At 41.5% G+C, this 16,870-nt stretch overlaps 1 protein-coding gene and 1 long non-coding RNA gene across 3 annotated transcripts in view; one reads left to right on the top strand and one right to left on the bottom strand.

The window, feature by feature from the left end:
- Nucleotides 1–933: 933 nt before the first annotated feature.
- The window catches only part of LOC117267144 (uncharacterized), a 28,338-nt gene continuing 12,401 nt past the window's right edge, over nucleotides 934–16,870 (bottom strand). Inside the window, exon 3 of the long non-coding RNA XR_004502535.2 lies at nucleotides 934–1,066. This is a non-coding gene — a long non-coding RNA (uncharacterized LOC117267144). The remainder of the gene's footprint in view (nucleotides 1,067–16,870) is intronic.
- Nucleotides 999–14,319, top strand: arel1 (apoptosis resistant E3 ubiquitin protein ligase 1). 2 transcript variants are annotated; one of them, XM_033642841.2, is made up of 21 exons: nucleotides 999–1,146; nucleotides 1,651–1,819; nucleotides 3,278–3,498; nucleotides 4,117–4,188; nucleotides 4,494–4,720; nucleotides 5,732–5,969; nucleotides 6,085–6,254; nucleotides 6,446–6,626; nucleotides 6,760–7,001; nucleotides 7,122–7,199; nucleotides 7,290–7,431; nucleotides 7,532–7,653; nucleotides 8,734–8,809; nucleotides 9,383–9,492; nucleotides 9,589–9,768; nucleotides 10,102–10,227; nucleotides 11,733–11,862; nucleotides 11,977–12,035; nucleotides 12,123–12,212; nucleotides 12,297–12,472; nucleotides 14,077–14,319. In XM_033642841.2, the coding sequence occupies exons 1-21, from the start codon at nucleotides 999–1,001 to the stop codon at nucleotides 14,177–14,179; spliced, it is 3,060 nt and encodes a 1,019-aa protein (XP_033498732.2). In that variant the 3' UTR covers nucleotides 14,180–14,319. The 2 variants fall into 2 exon arrangements, with proteins under 2 accessions (XP_033498732.2, XP_033498733.2); XM_033642842.2 differs by lacking the exons at nucleotides 999–1,146; nucleotides 1,651–1,819 and adding an exon at nucleotides 3,082–3,172.

Here is a 16,870-nt window from a genome sequence, read left to right as displayed (position 1 = left end):
GTTGCTAAGCTAATGCCCAACAGACGAAGGTAGATGCAGCATAGATTAACAACATTTCTACATTTGCAGCTTTGCTTTGTGTAGCTGCGCAATTGCAAACGGTGTGTTATGAACGTGTTGTGTCGTGCATCTTGATAACCGCCACCGGACGGCGACGAGCTCTCTGATAATACGCTGACATTGTTGGCTAACTTGGCTAGCCGTTAGCTTTGTGCTGTCGTTCGCTTGTCAACTAAACGCTACTATAGCAGTTTATCGACACGATGCTAACAGTTGTTAGCCTCCAGCTTTACCTAGCGCTCCAGGTGACAATAGAGCGGAGAGAATTGATGATATTGCGTTTAGCCTGTTTGTGTCCCGCTGCTGGTGTTTACTTGTTTTCGAAACTCCATTCAGACAACTGCCCAGCAAAGTTAACCAAAGCTGACTGTTTGTAAAGGTTATATTAGCTATCTGTTTATAACTGGCAGCGGGTGACATTTGGAAACGCTTTGACACCTGAGCTAGCACGTCTACACAGCTCATCATTATCTGTGCCATCACCATCATCTGGACTGTTGTTGTTGGATTGGATTTGGAGTTTCTTAACACTGTAATTGCCCTGTTTTGTTGATGTTTATTGATTGTCCTGGCTAAACAAAGGATGGTGAGAGTGTTATGAGCATTCTTTTGCCAAGATGTTCATGCATATTTCAGTGCTGTGGATTACATGTAATGTTATTCTCCCATCAGCCAACACTTCTCCAAGGTGACACTTAAATATTCATGCTTTCTTGGCAGTGCTGTTTATTGTAAAGCTCTTAGGCATCTGTTTGACCAGTGCCCCTCGTTAGAATTCATTTGTGGGAAACTAAAGCTTTTTGTTCTGTATTTTGGTACAGCTGTTATGAGCCTAAGCAGTCTCTCTCCAATTGTAGGAAACTTGTCTAGCCCCCCTGGCCTGTGGCAGTTTCTCTTTGAGCACGGAGGGGTCTGAGTGAAGGCTGAAAGATGGTCTGATGGACCGCCGCTTCTTCCTGACCTTCCTCTTCTGCTCAGTGTCGTGGATCTTCTTCTGGGAAGTGCGCTGGAAGAAAGGAAAAGAGAGTCAGATTGAGGAATGGCTCCAAGGACATAGCCTCTCTCAATACAGGCACTTGTTTGAAGGTCAGTGGCTTACAGTCATCTTCATGTGAGATTTACATGACCATTATATCTGAGAACTTAGGTTGATGGTCTAATTCAAGCTGAGGTAAGCATGTGTATCTTCAGTGACCTGCACAAAGAGGACACCTCTGCAAGACTGGTTAATATTACTTGAAACTTTATCATGTAGGATGTTTTTGCTAACCATAAGCTTATCCAGCACCTCTCAGAGCTTTTGCAGAAATACCAAGGATAAGTGTCATGTTTAACTGGACTTAGAGGGCTTTAATGCAAGGAGACTGTGTTGCTTATTGTTATGACCCTTAGTCATTTTTTTTTGTTTCGAACACTGAATATTCAGGCTTATGAGATGCACATGGCATGCACGGCCAATCAGCACAGGCTTAAATACTCATTATACTAGACTTTAATGAGTATTTAAGCCCGTGCTGAGGCATTACTGGTGCTGATTTGTTGGCCAGTGTGTGATTGGGGATTTTCATGTGCTGTTCATGTGTCATCCAGATGTACAGACACTGGAGGAACTGAGTCTGAGTGTATTGAGTCGTCTGGAAGAGGTGGTGAAGGAACAGCAGCGCTGGAGGGAAATTGCAGAGGCCCACATCCAGCTGCTCCGAGACTTTGCCTTCCAGGAGTGGCTTTGCTCCCAGAACCTGGAGCACTATTACCATACGTAAGCAATGAATGGCCTTAATGTTAACATTAGCACCAACCTGGCAAATAGTCAAAAGCAGCTTTCCTTTTTCAGAAACAATTCCTTGTTGGCATGTCAGATATGTAGATTCTTCCCAGCATAGTTTATAATGTCTTGAAGTGGTTATAGTTATGTTTTGTGCTGGTTAACACAGGCTGTGTTGATGTATGTCCACTTGAGGGCAGCCTCTCCATTCATGGCCGGCTGAGTTTGCTGACACTGAGCTGTGGAAGCTGCAGTGTTTCAGAGGGTCACTGCAGTAAAAAGTATTCTTTAGAGACTGATTGTGTGAGACCCTGCAGCAATGCAGGTGTTTGTGTATGTGTGTCGGGCGCACTCTGTTGATGCAGTCAAAACCGGCTATGATAACTAGGCTAGTTACTGCTTTATCAAAATGTTGCCTCAGGCTTTTGAAAGTCAGTTGAAGTGTTTCTTGATGCTGGCTGGCTGTGTCTCTCAAATGCATTATAGTCATGTCATAGTCATGAGGAAAACTCTTTGATCTTTATAAATGGACACAGTGTCACATTTCTGAAGGTCATGACTGTCATGCTGTTGCTGCCACCCTTTAAACCTTTATTGACGACATAATTACAGCAAAGCTTTTATTCAGTGACTAACTGTGTAGTAGCAGAAGATCATTTTTGAATTCTGTTGTTGTCTAAAAATAATAATTTGTAAACAGGGAAGTTGAAGTTGCTCACATAAGCCTTTCATTGCTTCTCAGAGAAATTGTGTAATTAGGAGTCAGAGTCGTTATATACTAGAATAAAAGACAAAAAAAGGGGATTACTTTTTTCATTATCACTGTAAGATTAGGTAGATAAACATCCACAGAACTGCTATTAGATGAAGAAAGCAACTCAAATGTCTTGTTGCCAGAGGAACTTAAGTTTTTTGTACAACGTTATGAGTTTGACACCTTGAATGGAATATGTGTTTTCAAATTAAAAAACGTTTGCCTTTTTTTAGCCATTCAAGTATGTGTTAATACTGCTAGTATACTATGTTGTAGTGGTAGTAGCTTTTCAATCGGAGTTTATGGTTCAGTTTTACGACCGTTTGTCTGCCAAGCATTCACCTCTGCTGTGTTTATCGAGACCTTCCCATGCAATAAACTTTAGGGCTGTAATATGTTGTCTTTTGGTAAGGCAACATGCAACATGCCGCACCGCCTTACCCCTCCCTGTTGATATAACTAACAAGTCTAACAGATAAGATTGACCTTGCCCTTGTACAGAGTTTCACAAAAACTATTGTTTGCTTTGTGTGCGGGACAACCTGTTGTGTGCAGTCAGCGGTCTTCGTCAATAGACACGTGTAGCAGTCATGGTAGAGTTGTATTTCTAAAGGCTGTACTTTCAAAGTAATAAGCATCCCTACCATTCATGTCAGTGATCTACTTCATATACTTTCACTTTTGTTTCTCCGCTGCAGACTGAAGACCTTGGGTTGTATGAATCTGGATGATCTGTCTCAGTTTGACAGTCAGCTGCAGCTGTCTCTAGCTGCCTGGGGTTACTACTACGAAGACTACATTAAGTTGTCCACAGGCATCAAGATCCTCCAGAACTCCAGGGGGAGTCGTGACCAGGACTACGAGATCCGGCTGGTGCACAGCCTTACAGTGAGGCGTCTGAATGAAAAGTGGACAGTTGGTGAGCTCATCCTCATTCTCTGCCTTTGACTGGTTTTGCTTTGGCTTGCTGTCCACAGCTGCAGAGTATTAAGAGGCATTTACATAGAAGACGTAAACATAAGATGGATTGTACTGTTTGTAGGAGTTGCTAAGTGTTTTCACAAGTGTTGCTACACGAGCAACATATCATTTGAGTGGAGCTCAAGTGTTGTAATGGAGAAGTTGAGTGTTGCTTCATCTCTGTGTACAGCCCAACATCTGTTTGTTTTTCTTTATCTCTCTGATAAAGACACCCCATTCCTTCCTGTTTAAAATAAATATAGAATGATGTAAAAATAAATATACAATTCACTGTAAAGCATTTCTAATACACAACCATCAGCACTTGTTACATTTGTATTCTTGCCCTTGGTATGGATTTAATAATCCATACCAAAGTTTTAAACTGGCGACTTGGATCACGCCATTTCTTGGCATTTGTTGTTGCTTCATTTCACAGAGGAACATGTAGAATAAAGTGTCATCAAGCCTGTGGTTATGTATTCATGAAACAGTTGAAACCTGCAGGCTCAGAGCAGGAAGTGTGCATTGTCTTCATTTTATTTATTCACTGGTACAATGTCGAATTGTCTTTCAGCGGGAGCTCTCATATTTGGCTGTACTGTGGCGCTGTGCTTCTTGATAAGGGACCTCATGTTTTACGTGATTGGTGAGTCCTGTGTCAGCTGTTTGGGATTGGGGTTTGGCCTTACAGGCAGGTCCTGGCTTTGCTGCTATGTGACTCATTCTTTGTCTTCCTTCAGGCACTGTGAAGTGGCACTACTGGTTTTACTAGTTGCTTTGTAGTTTTCGTATAGCCTAAGGAATTTGTTTTAAAGTCTTGGTCCTATAAAACCTTTGTCAAACTTTAAGCTCTGTTTTAGTGGTAAACCAATTTTTTTGAAAACTAAATAAATACATTTATTACAACCACATGTTCCAATAACTCCTGTGCTGCTTCCTTTCTCGCGGCAGGTGGAATTACTGTTTCCATCATAGCGTTTGTCTTCACCATCAAGTTCCTCTGTGAGCTTGCAGCGCGGGTGGTCAGCTTCCTGCAGAATGAGGATCCAGGGCGACGCGGCGACCGCAGCATCTATGACTATGTCCGGGGAAACTACCTGGACCCACGTTCCTGCAAGGTGTCTTGGGATTGGAAGGAACCGCAGGAAGTGGGGCAGACTATGAGCTTCAGAGTCCAGGTGATAATTTATTCCTTATGTGAGCTAAAGATGCACTGTACCTCTTGTTTCTTGTCTAAATGACTTTTAACAAGTGGCTTATGCATGCAGAAGTGTCAAGCATATCACTCACACCATGTTACACTGAATTTATGAAAAAAAAAAAAAAACCTTACCAGAAGTATGCGAGAAAAACAAAGAAGATTCTTAATAACTTGAAGTAAAGGGGTTTTGCCTTAAACAACAGCAAAATTATATCAAAACATCTGTCTACAACCTCTAACGCAGCTCATGAACTATAATCCAAGTATCAGTCATGAAGTCATATGCTCAGTATAAGCTCATAAGCTCTCTGACGGGGACTGGACAAAAAGTGAAACTTATCTACGCTCTCGTAACAGCCACACTGCTTTGACAAAAGCTGTAATTTTACCTCGCTGAACACTGGAGAAGCTGGTCTACCGCAATGTTGCCTTGATTGGTCGTTTGTCTGTCAAATTGTGTGACTTTGGTGTTTTAAAGGGTTAGTTAAGATTCAACAAAGCCACACAATAACACAAACACACTAACTGATCAACGCAGCAGTAGATCAGCGGCTGTGCTGCTCAGTAAGGTAGAAATATCTTTTGTTAATAGAGTCTGGCTTTAAAGAGAGCATAGAGAAGTTTCACTTCTTGTTCAGTTCCCCATGCAAAGGGCTGCTTCTTAAGTACTGAGTACATGACTAGATAAATGAGACTTGGGTATTCTGCATGAATTGTATGAGAGTAAATGGATGGTTTGATATTGTTTTGCTGCTTTTAAATGTGGACCCCATTTACTTCAATTCATCAAGAATTTTCTCAGTTTTTGGATTCTCTGTTCATCATGCAAGAAGAACAAGGCTTTCTTCATGAATTCAGTGTAACAAGAAGTGAGTAGCTGATTCACAAATGTTCATTTGCAGTGTGTAATATGCCTTTAAGAAAGGTTACATTTACTTGTGTGGTCTCTGTATTAAATTATGCACCTTTTGTGTTCCTGTCTCCTCAGCTGTTCTACAAGAATGGCCAGCCTTTCCCGGCCCACCGGCCTGTTGGGCTGAGGGTCAACATCACCCACATTGAATTGGCTCTGGACATCCCTGTTACACAGGAAGTTCTGCAAGAACCAGAGTCCAATGTAGTCAAAGTGGCCTTCACAGTGCGTAAGGCTGGACGCTATGAAGTTGCTGTCAAGCTGGGTGGCCTCAACGTGGCCTACAGCCCTTATTACAAGATATTTCAGCCAGGTATTATTTCTGTGTGTGTTTTTGATCCAACCCATAATTTTAGTATTGTGTAATTTTTAATTTGATACATTTCTGTTGCTGATTGTTTATTTTTCTGTTCTTTTCTTCACTTCAGGTACAGTCGTCCCATCCAAAACCAAGATAGCCTACCATTTCTCCACCCTGGTGCTAACAAACGGCCAGCAGCACACTTTGCAGATCGAGCCCAGGGACGAGTACGGAAACCCCACCAGTAACTCCACATCCCTCACAGACGAAGCCAACTACAGCGTCCATGTGCACTCTGTAAGGGAACAAACCCCCTTTCTATTATCCATTATGCTGTAATTTGAAGATTTGCTTCTTGATTATGTCTGCAAAAGTGGAAGCCAGCGTTTCTTTTCACCCTTCTGTTCCCAATTGCACAGTCCACTAGTTTTACATCGTAGCAGAACAGGTTCTGAGCTGGGATTCATTTTAAGTCTTCTATTCTGCAGCTGGGCACAGTGGATGATGACAGTCTGGAGGAGTATTACAGTAAGTCAGTGTCACTCAACAAGCAGCAGTGCCAGGTTCTGCTGAGACTGACTCTGAGGAAGACGGGCTGTTTCAGGGGCCGAATCTCCTACAAGGATCAACCGCTCAGCAACGGGGAATTTGACATTATTGTTCTCAGTGGTGAGCTGCCTTTACACGCTGAAGAAAAACACACCACTAAAGCAGAAATTGCCCATGAAATGCATGATACATTTTTGGCATGTTAGCCTGTGTTTTCAAAACCTGATACTCATGTTCTCATTGCATTTCACAGAGAATGAGAAGGCCTGTGTGGAGAAGAATGTGTCCACTCCAGGCATCAGTATCTACTTTGAGGCGTACCTTTACAGCAATGGGAACTACAGTTCCTCATGGCAGTTACCAGCCTCCTCTTTGCTGGCTCCCCAGAGGAGGCCCTCCATGGGAGAAGAGGAGGACGAGCACGACTCTCCTGTGGAGGGACAACCTGAGAAGGTCAAGAAACCAAAAAAGGTCTACTGTTACATATCGCCAAAGGTACGTTGCTAGCATGTAAGCGTTTCTGAATATAAGGAAGTATGAGATCTTGTATTTGAGAGGGTAGAACTCAACATGTGTTAATGTAAGATGACTGACTCAGACTTCTATGTCAAACAGCAACTATCCGTGAAGGAGTTCTACCTGAAAATAATTCCGTGGCGCCTTTTCACCTTTCGAGTATGTCCAGGAACGAAGGTAAGCAGAAGTGATGTCAGAAAACCCTAAAGAGCAAGCCACTTTGATTTAGTGTGACAATCTTACAGCAACCTTCTGCTCTCTGTTCAGTTTACCTATTACGGTCCTGACCCAGTTCACAAGTACCTAACTCTAGTGGTGGATGATGGGATACAGCCACCTGTGGAGCTCAGCTGCAAAGACAGGAACATCATGGCCGCCACCTTCATTCGCTTCCTGCACAAGAACATTGGTTTGTTTCGCTCTAACGTAATTACTGTTGCCTCTAGCTGCACTTAGTGGATGATGTTTTTATGGAGATCGTAGCAGTAATTTGACGGTATTGTTCGCAGGTGGCTCTGAAACGTTCCAAGACAAGGTGAACTTCTTTCAACGTGAACTCAGGCACATCCACTCTAAGAGACCTCGCACCAAGACCTGCCTAAAAATCACCCGACACTCCATTCTGGACTCAGTGAGTGCTGCTTTGCTGCATTATAAAGCTGTTTCATAAGCCGAGCATCAGGGCTGCACCACATATTGTTTTTTTATTGTCATAGTGATGTCAACTTGGCAAGAAACACACATCGCAAAGGGCTGCAATGTTGCATAAGGGATTTCTCTTTACTTAAATGAGGAGTCAGCAACTTTTACTACTATATATGTTTTACCATAAGGTAGCTACTCTGCAGTCGGCCATTTATGATTATTTGGTACTTTATCTGTGCCGTGGTGGCAGTGAAAACAAACACATCTATATCCATACGTTATTACATTTGCTAATTCCTCAGAGACTTTTCCTTTTTATGCCTCCATGCCGGTGATAGCCGTAGGCGGAGGCATTATGTTTTCGGATAGCTGAATTTTTTCCCAATTGGTGTGTCGCAGTCCAAAAGTGGGTCAAGTTTGTAAAAAACACACTTTATTTTTAAGTAGAGTGAATTTCTGGCGCAGAGCTTTTATTTTAAAGTGCTGTTTCCTGCTGTAGAGTGAGTGACTAATGGAGGCCTACTTGACAGAGACAGCAAACTAGCTCAACAACATGGCAAAATGCATGTATGACGCTGAATGTATTAAACTGTGTGGACCTTGTACTAACGACAAAAGAGAAATCTGGATCCTGGGGCTGGACGAATTGGGAACTACTGCTTTATATGGCTCTGGGGCCACAGGTTGCCCAACCCTTAGTTAATTGAAGGAGAGTATAAATAGAAAACTGCTCTTTAAAATCTTAATATTGTTATTTTTTATTGGTGCCTTCTGTGTTCAGTGCAATGTTCAATTTGTTCAATAGAAGGAAATCATTTTCTTTGTTTTTTTTTTTTTAATTCAACAAGCAATTTGTTGTGTTCTAGCAGTATACCGAAATCAGCAGAGAGGCAGAACTGAGTTCACTTAAATATCTGTATATTTATCGCAAGTAATATTTTTATCGCAATATTCAACAATGTTATCACATATTTTCCTCATGTCGTGGAGCCCTTCTGTGTGTAATGTAATCATAACACTAATGTGGTAACACTCTTACTTATCTTTCTCTCTTTCCGTTGCTCAGTCCGTGAAGGCTACAAGGAACTTCTCTGTGTCAGAATGGAGTAAGAACTTTGAGGTCGTGTTTCAGGATGAGGAAGGTAAACAAAACATTTGAATATATTGGCGTGAGCTTTATGGTGTCTTTAGTGTGTGTTTAGGTTTATGAGTTATAGTTAAGTATTGTTGCAGCAAACAGTTAAAGCTGTGCTATGCAGGATTGCCGGTTACTATTTGTTAACACGCTCGCCAGGAAAATTGAAAGTAAAAGCCAGTCCCATATTAACTCTCATATGGTGTTTCGCCTTGCTGTTTTTGCATTGATTCTGTGGGTTTCTCTTTGCTGCTTATGGTCTGGCACCTTGTTGCTACCTTTTTATAAAGCCCGACCTCACCTGAGTGCTGTGGGGGGACATGCTCATAAATGTCCCAAACACAGAAAATTAAAAAAAATACAGGCAGAGGGCAGAGTCTTTGCAGAAAAATACACCACCACACACCTCTAGTGGGTCATAATTGATGATTGAGAAGGATTACTACTGTGCGAGTCTGTACATTCTTTTTAGGAAAACCCTGCATAGTATATCATTAAACCAAAAATGCCAGAAATCAAAAGTTATACAATAATTTATTAAGGTGACCATACTCCTGATACCTTTGACATTTGTCTGCAGCTCTGGACTGGGGAGGGCCTCGTAGGGAGTGGTTTGAGCTGGTGTGTAAGACCCTCTTTGACACCTCCAACCAGCTGTTCACCCGCTTCAGCGACAACAACCAGGGCCTGGTAAGTCAGTCTTTTTAACCACTTACAAATGCTTGGTGTTCTGTTGAACTTCACGCAGTTAAAAAGAATAAGAGCACATTCATCTTCATATTCCAGGTGCACCCAAACGCTGACCGGCCACCCCACCTGCGTCTGAAGATGTATGAGTTTGCAGGTCGCGTCGTAGGGAAGTGCCTGTACGAGTCTGCTCTGGGTGGAGCCTACAAACAGCTGGTCCGAGCTCGCTTTACACGGTCTTTCTTGGCCCAGATCATTGGCCTCAGGATGAACTACAAGGTATGGAGCGCGGTACATTCCCACAGAAAGGACGTTTTCCTTGGACGTTGGAAGGTCATGTTTTCATTGTTTACCCTCCAGTGTCAGCTGGTCTGTCTCATCCCTTTAACATTCCTCACAAAGCCAAGAAACCTGATTTGTTTCTTGGCACGGTTTATTTCATGGAGAACAAGCCAGCGTGTTTTGCTGTTTATCCAACTTCCTAAGATTTCAAAGCCGAGAGCTAAAGCCGACCCAATCATGTTTTTATCCTTCCACAGAGAAGATGAAGTGCCATGTTTATTTAAAAAACATCATTTTCCTGTGTGTTTTCGTTTTATTTTCCACACACAGTACTTCGAGACGGACGACCAGGAGTTCTACAAAACTAAAGTCTGCTTCATCCTAAACAATGACGTGAGTGAAATGGACTTGGTGTTTGCCGAGGAGAAGTACAGCAAGTCAGGACAGCTGGAGAAGGTGAGGCAACACTTTGGAAAGGAACCTCCCCTTTTAGCCCTGATGTAATTTCACAGGAGATAGGAGCAATAAACCAAACAAAAGAAACCATATTGCTCGTTTGGCAAGCCCTTTTCTTAAAGAGGGGGAGTGGTGAGTTTACATGAAGGTGGACAAGTGGAGTTTAGCATCCGTGTCCTTTTTTAAACTTTGTTGCTCAGTTATGAAATACTTGACAATAACTGGCTGTGTAACTCCCTGTGGTGACTTCAGCCTACTTCTTTTTGATTAGACACGCATGTCTGTACTGTCAGATTAATTGCCCACTTATTATAATGATAAAAAGTGTGTGACAGCCAAACAAGTGTAAAACCTGTATAAATAGATTTTACCAGTCAAGACAGTTTCTGACCTCTTACAGAGTTTGGTCAAGTTTTGGTCTGGTGTTCGAGCTTAAACCAGTTTAATTTTATGCAAACCAGCTGAACCGACACTTGTCACTGTGACATGTTCTGGCAAATTTTAAAAAAGCGTACATCAACAGCCTGTACTGACGGTGTCAAGGCGCTAAATCCTGCTGGTAATGCATCAGTAATAAGCAACATGACAATGTGATTAATATTTACTAGACACTAGAGAGTGTTTTTTGGGGTGACAGCTCCGTGAAAGCTACAACTGTGCCAATATGGCAACATTTTGGATTTGAAAGCGACAAAAGGGGTGTCCTAACTGGCCATGAAGGACGTGATGCACCGTGCTGAGCTGAACTTTTGTTGGACGCACTGTCTCGATTTACTCATTGCTTGCTATGAAAGCGTCACAATGGACAAGAAAGGACTAATTCTTCTTGCTTCACTACAAAAACCTAAAAATGGCAGCTGGCTGGAGGGAGATTGCCAGGGAGCTGAAAGTATTTTGTAAGGTAAATGACCATCACTAATAACAACATAGGGTACTTGCTGTTGGCTATATTATTATTATTATTGTTTCCAGTAAATGTAACAATATATAACGTGTGTTTTCTGTTTAAAAAGTACAAATGTAGGAAGACTTTAAGTAGGCTACTCACCCGTCTTCTAAGTGGGTACATCTCCAGTCTGATCTCAAGCACAGCGCTTAAAGCTACGTGGTTTTTCGTTTTGTGGAACATAACAGAAGTGCATATGTAAAGGATTCAATGTGGACAATGCTCAGATGTTGCGCACTCTGACGTGATAGTCAGACATCAGGACAAGGTGTCATTATGTTCCACTCAGGAGCAGTTGTTAAGCCAAGTGCGACACCTATTGGTAAAATTTGGTCCAGTCCGGTCCGGTTTCTGGCTGAAAATGAAACCGGTGTGAAAAAATTTGATATGCCCCAACCCTACTCTTACATATAACTTACATATGTCTGCCATTTTACCTTTACTGTCCATTTCTTCTTTCACCCACACAATAATAGAATTTTAAACTGTTTAATATCTTGTACTGTTTTGCTCCTTTATGCATGTGGTCTAACATTTATATCCACATGTTCTCGTGCAGGTGGTGGAGCTGATATCAGGGGGAGCTCAGATCGCTGTTACCAATGAAAACAAGATGCATTATCTCAACCTGCTGGCCCAGTATAGACTAGCCAGCCAGGTAAGAGATGAGGTGGAACACTTCCTGAAAGGTGAGCGAACTAGCACAGCTGCAGTCTGCCAATTTTCTTTCTGTCGGTAATTCCTCTCATTTGAGATCTCCGGTAATGTGCACATAATTAGTGTAATTTCCTGATCAATTGCAGGTTTGAATGAACTGGTTCCAGAAAACCTGCTAGCCATATTCGATGAGAACGAGTTGGAGGTATGTGTTATGTTTATAATAAAAATCCTATTAATCTCCAAAACACCGCTGGGTAATTATAATATGCTCTCCTTTTAATCTCTCCAGCTGTTGATGTGTGGCACCGGTGATATAAACGTACAGGACTTCAAGGCCCACGCTGTGATTGTTGGAGGATCGTGGCACTTCAGAGAGAAAGTATGTCATGGAAATTTTCAGTTTTCAGTCAACAGCAGGTCACTGATCAAAATGTCTGAGCATGTTGATTGTCTCTTGCCACAGGTGATGAAGTGGTTCTGGGCTGTGGTTTCCAGCTTCACGCAGGAGGAGCTGGCCCGTCTGCTTCAGTTCACCACTGGCTCCTCTCAGCTTCCCCCTGGGGGATTCAACACCCTTTGCCCCTCCTTCCAGATCATCGCTGCCCCCACACACAGCACCTTGCCCACTGCACACACGTGGTGAGTATGAAAGCGCAGGCAGATCGAGACTTGAGGCTTTGCAGTGTCATTACGTCTGCTTGTTTATGGGTCGACTGGTCCACCCAGATTTTGTGTGCAGACGTCTATGATCCCCAGATGATGACTCATACTGTTTTGATGATGGCTGACTTTTTTCTAGCCTCAATAGCAGGTCTAAGTTTAAATTTTTCTGGTGGAATATCTCCACATCTACTAGGTGGATTGGCATAAAACATTTTGCATAGACATTCATGGTTCCAGGATAAGGTATCCTGTTGGCTTTGGTGAACCCCTGACTTTTCTTTAGCACCATGCCTCCGCAGTGAACGAAGAATCCAAAAACAGCTGACAGTCTTGATGAATTTAAGTAAAATGTAGCAAAACTATATCAGAACATCCATTCCAAAACTGTTACACAACACATACATAGGGCTGCCCTCCGACCAAGAATTTTCCTAGTCAACCAATAGTCGTCATTTAGGGCCAGTAGCCGACTAGTAGCCCGCATGTTTACGATGCTAATGTAATTATTAAATTATATATTTTGGGTGGGGCAACACAATGGCTTGAGTTCAAAGTCTGAGAAAGAATAGTATCAGTAACATTGTTAACACTGTGCTACATTACAGAGAAATACAAAACTGTACTGATGAACCTTAATTAATATAGGCCTATATTTTATCTACAAGTGCACGTCACACACTGAGCGAGCCGCCTGTTAATGACGCTGTCGGCAAAGCAGTAATGATTGTGCTTGTTGTTGTCACTTCCTGTGTCTGTCCTTTCAAATTAAATTCCCACATGGTCCAGTCATATGGGCTTGGATTTATTTTGTTTTTTTCTGCGACAAAGCGACCAATGAAATCTTTGTGACTAATGACCTTTCCAGTTGGACATTGGGTTAACTATTGAATCCAAGTCTCATTTATCCAGTCATGCTCAGTACTTCCCAAAACCAATAACACTCCTGCATAGGAGAAGCGCACCTTGGCAAGCGTGTGCATTTGTACTCTGCTCATGCATTTCATTGAGTAGAGTTCAAATTCAGACAACACTGTTTATGTGAAAGTGTTTTAAATGGTCACAGTTTTAGCACAATTTCACGTGTTAAGGAAGCACTGACCGCTCGACTGGATAAATGAGACTTGAATTATAGCGTTTGTAAACATATGTTTTGATATAGTTTTGCTGTTGTTAAATGCAGACCCCCTTTACTTGAATTCATTAAGCAGTGTTCGCTGTTGGATTCTTCATTCACCAAAGGCATGTGAGAAAAGTGTCTTTACAAATTCAGTGTAACACGATGTGAATAATTGATATTCAAATGGTAATTTAGGGAGTGAAGTGGCTCATTGATGTATTGTAAATAGTTCTTGGACAACAATGGATCTTTAAGGCACAGAAGAATAGGCTATATCAAGCTAGGAAATACTTACAAAAAAGTAATTGTCGGTTTTGTTAATAGGAAAAATGTGGAATATTGCCATAGTTTTAATGTTGAGTTCCGCAGATCTTTCCATTACACATAGCATGATGTATGAATTTTATATAAATGCTCTATCAGGACATAATCATTAGCTGACTCAATCCAATTTTCCGTCTAGTTTTAACCAGCTGTGCCTCCCTACGTACGACTCCTATGAGGAGCTGCACAAGATGTTGAAGCTGGCCATCAGTGAGGGCAGCGAGGGCTTCGGCATGCTCTGACTCCCCCGTCACTGGCACTGTGGTTCCACTCGTACAAGAGGAGATCAACACTGTCCGCTCCAGTGCACCAGTTTCCTGCGTTCATCTGTGTTTACCAGTGGACTTCTTGGCAGAGTATCACCCAGACTCCCTATAAATCCTCTCTCAGGATGAGAGGGCATTACAGTAATGGCTGTCCTGAAACTGGAACTCAAATATGAACTCTAGTGCTACTGTATGTATATAAAATATCTCGCTTTTGTATAAAAAAAACAGAAACCAGAAACTGCTGAAAAAGGTGAGGTTTGGGCTAGTTGTATTTCTTAATGCTAAAGTTTGCTTAGTTTTATATGTTTGAAAGACAAACGATGTTAGAGCAAAGGCCTTGAGTATTACTTTATAACCGCTTCTTTTGCATTTTGCAAACTGAGGAACACTTAAGTGCAACAGCGGCCTACATGTGACGTGGGTGACGCGTGCATCTACAGCACTTTGGCCTTAATCGATCAGGGACTGACGTGTGTTTGTAAATATATAATATCACTCTTTTATTTCAATACTTGTACATAGTAGTGTGTATAAATAGGTTTTCATCTTGTTACCTTTTTTGGTTTGACGTTAAAGGAGAAGGGATTTTCTTTATTGTTACACGTTTGGTGGGAGGAGAGTTTATATAATTTCTATAAGCTTTTTTTTTCTCTCTCAGAAAGAATAGGTTTTAAAAAGAAGCCAAGTAATTTCTATTGTGTATACATGTTTTTAACTTATTATGTGTTGGAAAAAATATTTGTGTTGACCCATACTGTTGAAATTCTGTTTGTCCAGAGCGGTAAATGTTTTTGTTATGTGTTATAACCTGCCTTATTCATGCCCTTTGCCTCGGAGTGTATCCAGAGAGGTGCGTAAGTGAGAGAAGCGTAGTTGGCACACAGTAATAGGTATATTATGACATTTCTACTTGTACATGCAGGGGTCACTGAGGATGTTGGGGAGAGCCCATATATAACTTTTTGTTATATATGCTGTCTGGTTTTTACTTTTACATTCACAGCCTTTTATGGGTTTACCTCAAAATCTCCTATGCCACCTGTTCACCCTCTGACACAGGTATATATGTGCTCAAGCACATGTATGTTAAAGTTTGTTCATAGTCACCTCCTTCCAGTCCTCCAAACTTTAGCCATATGATCCCACAATCTCAGCAAACCGAAGCATTATATCAATGCAGATTATGTCCCTGTTTGTTTTTCTGTACGTTGTTGTAAAACTATTTATTTTTAATGCTGTTAGTTTCGTTATATCCTGAGCCAACAGAGTTGTTTTCTCTTTTCTGTTCAGAATCGTGTAGCAGTTCCTTTGCTGTTCCAGTTTACATGTTCATTAGCCATTTTATACTAGTGTGTGCTGCAAGTCAGGGTGTTGTAGAGCATTTAGGAAACTCTTGTTCAGACTCGGAAGCAAAAAGAAAGCGTCAATGGACGATTCTTCTCAATAGTATTTTGATTTGAATACGTTCCCCTACAAAGCACTCTGGATGCAGTTTCACTTCTCACATCATTCTCACAGTCCGACTCGGCCACTAAGAGATTTAACTTTGTTATTGGCAAAGATGTCACGTTTTGACTGAAAGTTGCAGCAGGTTAGGATTAACTGTGCTGGCTCACCAGATTCAATTACAGCGTCCGCTCGGGATTCGATGAGCATTTGCTTGTGCTTTAGTTGGCCTTTTACAGTGTTAAGAGGTTTATAAGAGGGTTTGTGTTTGTTTGGGTTGTGCAATGTTGATCTGATGTACTGACAACACTGGAAGAAAAAAAGTGCTTATGAAAATGTTTCATTAAGGGTGTGTTCTCAGCACCAGTACCAATGGCTGATATATTTACCAGATGTAAAAGTAGTTGAAGCATAACGTGTTAGTTGTTCCATTAGATATGACCATTATTAAAATAAGAAGGAGGTCTGTCCTGTAGTTTTATGTTTTTGGTAAATGTTTTTGCTTTTCACAAGCATCTACTCTGTTTTATGTTCGGATTGTTTCTGGGTTAGATGGCCTGAGTGTGACTTTTAGCAATGTAGATATTGTGAAATATTCGCCTATGACTTTGAAGCTGGGAAACTTTTTTTCTTTTCGTTTTTTTAATGGCAAGCCTCTACTGACGAATGTTTGAGATTCTCTGCACTGCAGGTCCTTTGTTTATGGGAATAAAAAATGATGGACTAAATTCTTATCACCATATCTCACTTTGTGTGCATCATATTTGGATTGTGTTAAGCGCTGTGATTATTACACACCCTTTTTACAGTTTCAAAACTGGACTTGGACTTGGAAGATGGCTTGTGGGTCTGAATATACACACGAGTGGTTCCTAAACTGGGGTCCAAAAATTGAACGTGCTCAAGTCAAATTTATTTATTAAGCCCAATATGACAAATCACACTTTGCCTCAAGTGGTTTTACAGTCTGTTCAGCAGACAACACCCTCTTTCCTTAGATCCTTATCAGATGAGGAAAAAAATCCCCCAAATACCTCTTTAACCCTTAAAAGACAAGCATAGCATCAATGCTACACTTGACATATTCCACAAAGAAACTTCAAATAACTTCGGAACCGCCTATAATAGAAACGCGCTTTAAACTGACACAGTTTGAATGGTGCTTTTACAACAATCAGAGCTAATTCATGGTGCTTAGGGGTAGGACATAGGAAGAGG

Source organism: Epinephelus lanceolatus, chromosome 15, assembly GCF_041903045.1.
Source record: "Epinephelus lanceolatus isolate andai-2023 chromosome 15, ASM4190304v1, whole genome shotgun sequence".
Classification (NCBI taxonomy): Eukaryota; Metazoa; Chordata; class Actinopteri; order Perciformes; family Serranidae; genus Epinephelus; species Epinephelus lanceolatus.
This window is presented reverse-complemented; position numbering and strand designations above follow the sequence as displayed.

What these genes read in the sequence shown, in the direction of transcription:
- arel1 (XM_033642841.2), top strand. Translation starts at nt 999, where the DNA reads ATGGACCGCCGCTTCTTCCTGACCTTCCTCTTCTGCTCAGTGTCGTGG. An exon ending in CTGGAGCACTATTACCATAC is followed by an intron (nt 1,820 to 3,277) that starts GTAAGCAATGAA and finishes TCTCCGCTGCAG; the next exon opens with ACTGAAGACCTTGGGTTGTA. An exon ending in CTATGAGCTTCAGAGTCCAG is followed by an intron (nt 4,721 to 5,731) that starts GTGATAATTTAT and finishes CTGTCTCCTCAG; the next exon opens with CTGTTCTACAAGAATGGCCA.